Source organism: Camarhynchus parvulus, chromosome 1A, assembly GCF_901933205.1.
Source record: "Camarhynchus parvulus chromosome 1A, STF_HiC, whole genome shotgun sequence".
NCBI lineage: Eukaryota > Metazoa > Chordata > Aves > Passeriformes > Thraupidae > Camarhynchus > Camarhynchus parvulus.
In genome coordinates, this window is record NC_044586.1 from 9,870,824 (window position 1) to 9,881,729 (window position 10,906).

The 10,906-nt window shown below is 36.0% G+C and overlaps 1 protein-coding gene across 2 annotated transcripts in view; it reads left to right on the forward strand.

The window, feature by feature from the left end:
* GNPTAB (N-acetylglucosamine-1-phosphate transferase subunits alpha and beta) overlaps positions 1–10,800 on the forward strand; it is a 38,062-nt gene extending 27,262 nt beyond the window's left edge. Inside the window, exons 14-22 of one of the 2 annotated variants that reach the window (XM_030959710.1) lie at positions 223–422; positions 695–914; positions 1,969–2,082; positions 2,800–2,885; positions 3,774–3,872; positions 6,686–6,853; positions 8,362–8,452; positions 9,040–9,097; positions 9,593–10,800. In XM_030959710.1, the coding sequence (XP_030815570.1) occupies positions 223–422; positions 695–914; positions 1,969–2,082; positions 2,800–2,885; positions 3,774–3,872; positions 6,686–6,853; positions 8,362–8,452; positions 9,040–9,087 (1,026 nt within the window). In that variant the 3' untranslated portion in view covers positions 9,088–9,097; positions 9,593–10,800. The remainder of the gene's footprint in view (positions 1–222; positions 423–694; positions 915–1,968; positions 2,083–2,799; positions 2,886–3,773; positions 3,873–6,685; positions 6,854–8,361; positions 8,453–9,039; positions 9,098–9,592) is intronic. The other variant, XM_030959709.1, reaches the window with a different exon arrangement.
* The last annotated feature ends 106 nt before the right edge of the window (positions 10,801–10,906 follow it).

Sequence of the window (10,906 nt, forward strand, 5' to 3'; positions counted from 1 at the left end):
AGAGTAGTTTACCTCAAAGTGTGAAAACTTTAAGGAAAAGTTTCTTTTATTTCTTTTTAAAGTAAGATCTAAGAAGTATGAATAAAAATATTCAAAAATTCTCTTCCCAGTTTCAGGTATGGAAAAGTTGGAAGCTGACTGAAATATAATTTTTCTCCGTATCTAGTGTTTTCTGACGTTTTCACTAACGTAACCTAGACTTATGCCTATCCTGCTCTTTAGGAAGAAGAGTCATTACTCAAACAAATGTCATACTTTACTGAAGGTAAACATTTTGGAAGGCAGCTGAAAGATACGTTTGCTGATTCCCTTCGATACGTGAATAAGCTGTTAAACAGCAAGTTTGGATTTACATCTCGTAAAGTCCCTGCTCATATGCCTCACATGATTGACCGTACTGTTATGCAAGAGCTCCAGGATATGTGAGTGTGCTTTTGCTTGGAATAATGTAAAACTGTGGGAAATTCTACCTTTCTATTGCTTTGCTGTTTAACACACAATTTTCCAGTGTGTTAATGGCTACTCATAAAAATTATATTTTGGAAAAGAAAATAGGAAATTTTTTACAACATGATAGTTGGGATACAATGAGATTTTTGAGGCACTTTGAAATTTTGGATAAGAATTTATTTTTAGGTAAGGAATGTTTTCTTCAAGAAATTAGGATGCTAAATGAGTTTTCATTCTTATCTAGGTTTCCTGAGGAGTTTGACAAGACATCATTTCACAAAGTGCGTCACTCTGAAGATATGCAGTTTGCTTTTTCATATTTCTACTATCTTATGAGTGCAGTTCAGCCACTGAACATTTCTCAGATCTTTGATGAGGTTGATACAGACCAGTCAGGCATCTTGTCTGACCGAGAGATTCGCACACTGGCCACGAGGATCCATGAACTACCACTAAGTTTGCAGGTACTCTTTCCTTGCTGGTTAACTTCTAGAACAGCCTCAGTTTTAAAGTCTAAAATGGTTACAATAAAACGAGTTAACTTTTATCCTTGCTTGTAGTCTCAGTAACATTTGGCAATTTTTAAATATTACCTGGAAAATATAGCACTATGTTCTAATTATCATTGTTTGGTTGTTTTCTCTGTGGAGTCTGTGATTAAACTGAATTCTAGCAGCTTCAGAAAAATGGCTCCCTGCTGTCTGAGTTCAAGAAAACAGTGTGAGTTTGTCCAAAAAAAAAGTTCACTGCCAACAGTTGGATCCTGCTGTGCTTACTGTAGTTTCTGCACGTAGTAAAAGATAGTTCTTGCCCTGAAGAACCTGTGGCCTAAAGATAGAACTGAGAAAAGAGACAGCAAGGAAGTCTTACTAAATAATATGGATAATGTACAAAGAGTCATGCTTCTGTTCTTCTAGCAACCTCATAAACAGAGACATGGTTTTTGTAGAACTTGCATTCTTAAACATACAGGTAGAGAACAAAGTGTGCTGGTTTTTCTTTACAGAGAAGAAATGACACAAACCAATGAAACAATTTGTTTGTGACACAGGGCTCAAAATGGTTGGCATAGTCAGAAGAACACAGCACTGCTTCAGTGCATTCCTGGCCTGTACATTAATGAGAAAATCTTCCTGTCCTTGCAGTTAACTCTGCTGTTTGCCTGATTTGGGATTTAATATGGCAGTGTTGATTTGGGAACTCTGTACTGTCCTGAAATTATTAGTAAAGGTGTGCTTTTAATTTTAAATGAAAATGACATTAAGTCATACCTTATCTGTGCTCAGTTAAACTCTATACTGAGCATTTGCTTTACTTTATAGGGAGTCCCACTGACTTAGCAGTTACTGAAATGGATGGGGTCTGCTGAATATTAAGTCTTCTTCTATGGACAGTAGCATGGAAACATATGCAGTTAACATTAAATATATTTGTAAACCTTGCCTTTTGTAGAACTATGTCAGTGAGAAAATTAGTAGGATTTTAAATGGTATTTTTTTCTCCCTTTCTTTCTGTTAGGATTTGACGGGTCTAGAACAAATGCTAATAAATTGCTCTAAGGCTCTCCCTGCCAACATCACTCAGATCCATGTTATTCCTCCAACTCAGGAAGCATATTATGATCCAAATCTGGTAAGAAACATTGATCTTAAAAGGTGCTTATTTTCTTTCCTAAGTATGTATTTACTTTACTTTAAAAGCTGGTTTGATTTCTAGAAGGAAAGTATTTACAGAAATTACTACTTTGTATGTACATGAAGTAAGTGTTACAAAATGAAAATTTTACAGGCTGCTTCCTAACTTACTAACCTTTAATTTTCTTTAAAAGCAGAGAAAACTGAGATTTAGGATGTTATTATAATTGGCATTTAAAGTCATCCTTGTTAAGAAAATTTACTATTGGGAACCAAAAAGACAGTAAACCAAATACCTCTCTGATTAGAACTTCCTGCTAAGTCTTAATCTGAATTATAACCCATATATCCAAAAACACCCTAAAATCCAAAAATCTCTGTTGTACAGAGATTGCCTGTCCAGTTTTACTGGTGGCCTTTGTCAGAGAAATATCAGACGGCTGTCAAGTTAGTTAGAATTTATGAGTATTTTACTGAGAATGAAGTTGCATTTTTTTTGCCAAAATATAATTTGTGAAATAGGAAATTGTGATGTTATGCACCAGTATTGTTTTGGTTTTTCCCTCCACAGTTGATAAAAAAACTATAGCTTTTATTCCAGGACAGTAACGTATGCAGGCCACTCTAACTGTAATACAAGTTTTCTTACAAAGTACACCTTTATAACACTGTGTAATCTTCAGTAACCCATAATCTAAACAGTGTTTTCTTCCAGCCTCCAGTGACCAAAAACCTAGTGACTAATTGCAAACCTGTGACTGACAGGATTCGTAAGGCTTACAAGGACAAAAACAAATACAGGTATGTTGTGGCAGTCCTGTGAAAAGAGCTGCTTTGTGTTGTAAAGCCATAGGAGGAGGGATACATACACACATAAATAACCCAAGACTGCATGCGTGTGCTAACAAGGCTTAGCTCAACCGATTTTAACAGTGGAACTAAAGAAACATACTGTTGTTAACTTCTGTATGTTTCATTGTACAGAGTGATGTGGACTTTTTCATAGTTTGCTTAGTGGATTAAATTCTTCCATGTTACTTTGTGTCATCTTGGGCCATTTCCTTATTTGTGCTATACAGCAGTAAGCCAGAGTATGTTTGGGTGGCTAGAGAGTGAGTGCAGTTCAAGTGGCATATCAAGAAGGAAACAGCCTTCCTGTAGCTAGAAGTTGTAAATCTACTTCATACTTCCTTCTACTGAAGCTTAAAAAACAGAAAAGAACAGAAAAAAGGATTTTAGTTTTAACTACCTTGTACATTTCCTGTGAGATGGAGGAGTGACAGTGGTGTGAGCTTTGTAAGTGGAGGAGGGTCTCAGGTGAGACTTGAAGAAGCCTTCAGGATACTTTTGTATCTTAATATAAGTGAAAAATGTAAGTATGGTATCTACCATTTGTAAGACTGTTTACCTGGAGTCAAATTATATGCTTTCTCTTAGAATTCATATCTATGATTGATAGGTAACCACCCATCTAATAAATCTACAGAAAAGTGATTCTGTGCAAGAGCATTAGCTGAAAAATTTAAATGTATCAATAGAAAGCAAATGGCAAATTTTAATGAAGGTTTTAATGAAGGTTGGTCAGTCAGATTAGAAATGTTGCTCAATAATATTAAATACAAGATTGATATTTATTGAACCAGACTTTAGGTTGTTTTATTAATGTATAAATATTATTTCAACAATAAGGTTTGAAATCATGGGAGAAGAGGAAATTGCCTTCAAAATGATTCGCACAAATGTTTCTCACGTAGTTGGTCAGCTGGATGATATACGAAAAAATCCCAGGTATCCTGTCTTGTGATTTTTGTGAAATTGTGAGATGGTTTTAATTTTGTGATTTGACTCTTTAAACTTTTTATTTTATTTAAAAGATAATTTATTATCATGTATTTCTAAACTGTGTGTTTCAGGGTAAGACAAATTTGAACCAAAAATACTTCTCATTTTTTCTCTTTGACTGAAGCTGACTCATCTCTCTCTTATGCCAGGGGCTATCTCAATAATTTCTTACATTTTTATTTACCTAAAATCTTTGAAAACTTAGAAACTTCAGCTATTTTTGAAGCTTTCATTTTTGCTATTCTAGAGGGCATACTGTTTATATTGCAGGCAATTTTATTTTAAAGGAAGAACTTTTTGACCTGCTTTATGCAGGTATTTTATACTAGGAATTAGGTGTGGATTTTTTTGTTACTAAATCAGTTTTGCATATTCATTGTGCTTTCAAGCTCTTTTACTACATGGAAAGAATCTTGCTTCTGTCTTCAGAAAACCAGTTTTCTGCCAGTTTAATGAGTTTGGCTGCAAGAAGAGGTCTGACAAGTGTCAAAAGGCAGAGCAAGGAGAAAAGTAGAACCAGGTACCTTGGGCCAGGGAAAGTGAAGTCTCGTCTTTTGGTCACAGAAAGCTGTTGGGTAATCTCAGCTGCCTGCAAAGCTGTAGCATAATTTGTATTTGTGAATAAAGAGTAGATTTCTACTTTCCTCTCAACATTTTTGCTGGGTTATTTACTCAGAAAGGGAAATACTAGTCTTGAGGCATTTTCAGCTGAAGGTAGTTTGTATCTATTGCTATTCTTTAAAAGAGTGCCTTCTGGCTACATAACTCCTGCATTCCAGTAAGCCACAAGGATCCATTTTAAAAGAAAAGTAGGCAGTGATCTAGCTCATCCTGCTGCTTCCTTTTCCTTCTCTATTTCTTTGTCTGCTGGCTACAATTTGGTTTTTTTTTTTTTTTTTAGGGGTGATTTCAAGTCTTCTTAGGCTCAGAGAGGCCTGAGTAATGCAAGTTTCTCACCTTTAATGTTCACAAAGTGAGAAGGAGTCGATTACCTGGGCTCTCTTCCTGTGAAGAACAGTGCAGTACTGTAGTCTTACCATGTTAACAAAGGAGAGCTGGCAGAGTTATGTAGGCGTGCCATTTCCTTTTCTTTGCCATGTTTTACTTGCATACAAACCAGTAATTATAACCAGTCTCTAAAAGCAGGTTTTAGTGCTTGTCTTGGAATGAACTAAAAGTGTCATTCACTTACTGATCTCCCAGGAATGTTTGCTTTACACCCTTAAGGCAAAGTGAATGTTAATTATCTAGGCATTAATTCTGGAATATCCAAAGAAATGTCACATTTGGTTTCTTTTGGATGAATTTAAACAGTTTTTCCATTAGAAATGGGCCAATATCCTCATCAGTCCTGTACTTTGCTGTATGTAGCAATCTCTCAGTCTGTAAGCAGTATCTCTTTTCCATGAAGCTAAACAGGAATATACACTCTAGGAATACAGCTACTGCATTCCCAGGGCTAATGAGCTGCCAGTCCAAGGAATGAGGTCTAGGATAGTCCAGAGTTAACTCCCAAAATGCTTAGACTGTAGCCATGATTGCCATAACCAGCTGCTTTGCACAGTATTATTTGATACAGGAGATACAGCCTGCTCGTTTTGGAGAGCCATATTTTATCTTCTCAGATGCAGCAATTTGAATGCCTGGTTATGCCCTGCATGTAATTGTCTAGAGCAAGGTGACCAATTATGCCAGATGCAGTGCCTTGCCATTCAGTGCTAATTCCCTGTGTGGGCTGATAGACGAGCTCCAGAGCTCTGCTTACTTCCAGATTCCTGTAAAAGTCTGAACTTTGCTCTTTGGGGGAGCACACCATACTATAGAGAATACAGCTGACCAGAATGCTTATTTACAAAGGTTACCAGTGACAAGGCATATGTCATCAGATATGATTTCTGCCTCCGGGGAAAATGCAGGGGTCTTGTATCTCACAATAAAAATAAAGCACATAGCCTTGCCCAAATGTGGGAAGGGGGATTTTTGTTGTCAAGCACCAGGTCAGAGCAGCCCAGAGTACATAGCAGTCTAGCACACTAGCTGCTGCTTTAGTTTCAATTATTTGCAGTAATTTAGTTCCCTGTTTTTTACATGAGAAATAGCTCTCTGCAGGAGCCATTATTGGGAGAGTCCTTATTTGGTCACAGTGATTTCCATGTAAATTCTATCCAAATGGTTGACTTTTTTGTATTTTGTTTGGTTATACAAGTCTAGCTTTGGGTCTGTGATTCAACAGACCAATTTATATAATGTTCTCAGTAAACCAAAGCTTAGGGACCAAGCTTTGCCCTCCCTTATACAATCTAATATAGTTATGTTGATTTTCTCTAAAGAATTCAGCATGCACACTAAAATATTAATAATTTCCTATGTTTCCCTCCTACAGTGGAGCTCACTTCGTTATTTAAGAGACTTTACTCATGATAATTCAAAAGTATAAAAATCCTTACTCAGAAATTAATGCTCTGTTCAGTGGGCTCTGGGATGGTGCATGCTCTAGTGCCCATTAGATGGCAGCATTACATAATTAGAAATGTGGCCTGTCACTGGATTCTTCTGAGGTTTTGACTTGCTGTCAATCCTAGTGCTCTTAGCATTAAAATGAAAATAATTTAAAATAATGCAACAATAAAAAATATGTCTGGTTTTAAAATGATATGGTTTCAATTTTGTTTTAAAGGATTATGATTGTGTTATTGGTTTGGCAATACTTTTCCCATATTATCAAGGAAATATTCTAACAATGTCATCTTGTTTCCTAGAAAATTTGTTTGCCTAAATGACAACATTGATCACAATCATAAGGATGCACAAACAGTAAAAGCAGTGCTTAGAGATTTTTATGAGTCGATGTTTCCCATCCCTTCCCAATTTGAACTGCCAAGAGAATATCGGAATCGTTTCCTTCACATGCATGAACTCCAAGAATGGTATGTTCCACAAGTTCTTTTCAAGTTACTCGAGTGCAGTAATATATAATTACCTAAGATACTGCTAACAAGCTGGTTTTCCTCAGTATTGTCATGAAAGAGTTAACAGTGAAAATAGCATGGTGAGATTTGAATTGACTAAAATATGAAGTCTGCAGGATTTGGGTTTTTCCAGTGCTTAAATAGTCATCAATATTTTCTAGGTTCCTAACCTACTGCAAACAAAGTTGTTGGTTTGTTCCTTTAGTGTGTTTTTTTTTTTTTTAATAAACCAGGAATTCTAGCTTTCTTTAAATGTAAAAAATCCCCAAACCATTACTACATTTCTGACTAAGTGATTTTTTTCAATCTGTCACATAGCAATAACCATCTGGATAAAAACTAGAAAAGATATATGTGTGTCTAGTTTTTGTATAATATGTGAAATTTTTGTTTGTGTTTATCTCTTGCCATTTTATAAATAACAACTGAAGAAATTGGAGTAGTTGACTTGAGAAGACAAGCAAAACATTGACAGATACAGTGACAAAAATGACACAAGACTAACATAAGTAAACCTGTTGCTGATCAGCAAATCATGAGAAATAGCTGTTGATAAGAAAATAGAAAGCATTAGAGGAACTCTAGAAGGAATCAGAAGGATTGTAGGCGTGATTGTAGTGCTGCAAGCCCTGCTGTATCAGTGGCAGAGGGAGCAGGGGCCAAACCCAGTTAGCTTTAGAAATTCTGCTGGAGGGGGAAGCACAGTGTTGGCTCCCTGTTAGAGACCCTCCATCAAGTCTTCTTGTAGCTTCAAAAAGACACTTTATTTTGTCTTGTTTGTAGCCAAAGATGATTCTACCAGGATGCGTTAAGGCAGATTAAAATGCTTGTGGAAATCCAAGTATTTTCAGAATCACAGGACAGCCCAGGTTGGCAGGGACCTCAAAAGATCATCTGGTCCAACATTTCATGGGAAAAGGTACTTAGATGAGACTACCTCCTGCCAGCTCTCAAGTGTCCTGCTACAGGTATATAACCGTAGCACATAAGGTTGGTCAAAAGGATATAGTGCGATGCAAAACCACAGTTGCCACAGGTAGATATGGCACTTGGGGATGTAGTTTAGGCCTGGACTTGGCAGTGTAAGCTCAACAGTTGGACTCAATCTTTGAGGTCTTTTCTCACCTAAAAGATCCCATGATCTAGAACCCTGAGCAGTCATTTCTTGGAAGCTTCCAGTGGTGCAGAATCTATCCTGTCTCTGGGGAGACTGCTCCAGAAATGATTGACTGTAAAAAAGATTTCCGTATACCAAGATGAAACCTATCCCAGTCCAACTTGTAGCTGTTGCCCCTTGTCTTCTGTATGGCTCTGTGAAGAGAGAGCCTATGTCCTCTTTTTAGTCACCCTTTAAGAAATTGAAAAAAAACTGTCTTTGCATATTTTGTGGTTTTGTGGAAACTCTTTAAATATTTGCATTTATGATATATGAAGCTGTTTTTCTGTTTCCTTCTTTCTTTCTCCAGGAGGGCATATAGAGACAAGCTCAAATTCTGGACCCACTGTGTTTTAATAACACTTATTCTATTTACAGTCATCTCATTTTTTGCTGAACAGGTAAAGTTAATGTCTTCTTATCAAATATGTATAACACTTAACAGATTGTGGAATCTTCAGGATAACATTGGATGGATTTTTTAATAGGTTTTGAAGAGTAGATAGGATTTTCTCTTCACAAAAGAAGATGTTACATGACTCATGAATAGGTTGCTTTAATTTTTAAGTCACCATGTTGAAATTCCTTGAAAAGAGAGTCATATGGGGAGAAGGAGAGTGGCACCTTCTCAGGTGCCTTGTGACAGTAAAGTCCATCACCAGTGTGCTAAATTTGGATGCTCAAATTCAGTAATTGTTTCTGAAATTCTTGGTCTGTTAACATGGATATTGGTAGAAGTATATAGTAAGTTAAGAGGAAGAAAAATTAGTCCAGAAGGGGATCTTAAGTTTCTTAAAGGCCTTATCAAAATCTCTTTCCTAAGTAATTGATTGCAAAGACTCCTACTGAATTCAAAAGGTTTTGAATCTGACTAAAGGGGAAAAAATCCTTGACTTCTGCAAGCTTAAAATGGCTTTCTTGAACATGATTAGTCCTGCTAAAATCAGTGGGAGTCAATGGAACAAATCATATGGGTAATTCTTTGCAGGTTGGGGCCTTAAGTAACACTTTCCGTGGTCTGATGAAGAGGGTGTAATTCTTGAAAGGTTGGCTTTTGATTATTATTTTTTTCCCACCTGTAACTTTTGCATGACTCTTTCCCTTGATTTTCAGCCTTTTTTATATATTAGAAAACTCCATTAGTAACTTGGTTTTGGAAGGGGATACTCAACTCAGTGGTGCAGTTAGGAATCTAAATACCATTTTAAGATGCCGGCTTTGTGCTGATCTTTTAAAAATAGAATGTAGCCTGGTGTTAATTTAAATACACAAATTACCTTTAAAATAATCAGAGTAAAGGCACAGTGTATTTTTTCACTTTCTGCTTGTGTTCTGATTATTGAGAAGTCTAGTGGAAATGTGCACATCTAATAGATGAATTGGAGTAAAAAGTGCCTTTCTGGTATAATCAGAAAAAAAAGTACAGTACTGAGTATTTACCATGGGTGGTACAGATTTGATAGTGTCTAGGGTGAAAACCTGACCAGCTGTGGACCTTTAGCCCAGCATAAAATACATATTGTTTTTTTTTCTCTCCCCAGCTAATTGCACTTAAACGAAAGATTTTTCCAAGGAGAAGGATCCAAAAAGAAGTTGGTCATGAACGAATCAAAGTGTAGAAGAGCTTTATTTTGGAGATCAGTCTACCTCAAGCTGTGATTAAGCATTTTAAATGTCACTTTCATAAGTGTCTTTTCTGGTTTGCTGTTTAACTGTATTGATATGAAGAAAAAAAATCATGTACCTACATTCGAATCTCTGCAGTACTCTTCATGATATAAAAGCTGCTGGAGCTGTGACAATGCAAAATAACAACAACAAATAATTGCAGGAGACCTGTACATAGGCAGTTTTCAACAGATCTTACTTTACAACTCTTAGTTCATGGCCATGTTATCCTTTTTTATAAAAAGGGTTACCTAAACAAATGTAACTGCATTTATTGCAGTGGATGTTGCCAACTAGATAAAATGTTGGAAGGAAAAGTTGTTTGGGATCAGCTTAAGAAGTCCTTGATCTTGCATTCCAAAGCATTTTGCAAATTTCTGTCATTGCTGCTTTTTTTAGCCTTCGGGGGAAAATTGAGAATTATGTAACTTGACATTTAAATTTAGAATGCATTTATAGATGTTGACATTCTTTAAAGCACGGTGACAATTCATCTCCCTATTTGTGGTGTATAATTGGGACTTGAAAGAAAAGTATGCTACTAAAAAATTACACAGTAATAACATCTAATGGTTTATTTGAAAGATGTTTTATATCTGGTGTATTATAGTCCAAAGAATACACAAAGAAATGGTGTTATTTCTTGGCTTGATTACAAAGAGAGGTTGTAATCAAAGGAAAATTATCAAGGTAAAATATTTTACAAGCATTGTAAATCAAAAAGCAAAAGTGCCTCTATATGAATGGGTAAAAAACTGTTTCAAATTAGAAATGTATGGGGAGCAGTGTTTCACTTGATAAAACAATATTTGTACTGACATACGAAGCTGTGGTGTTTTTAAATTTCATGGGGTTTGGCCCTGTATTTTCCTGAGATGTCGGAGTAGTGTGGTTTTATGTGGGAAAGGGTACTGAATCTTTTCAAGCAGAAATTTTTGGTGGTGTATCTTCACTTAATTGTATTAGCAGTATTCAAAATCCATTAATTTTTTTGTAATCGGATGATGTACAAAATGTATGTGCATATGTACTGTAAAATACTTGGCTTGCTTTGAAATTAACTAAAACGCGATGAAAGTTTTGTCTGCCGTTTCTGTTTCAAAGTCAATCAAAGCTCACACATTTTGCCAAATTAGGCAGGAGTCCGTATGAATCTTTACGTCAAAATTTCTTATTTTTCTGTTAAC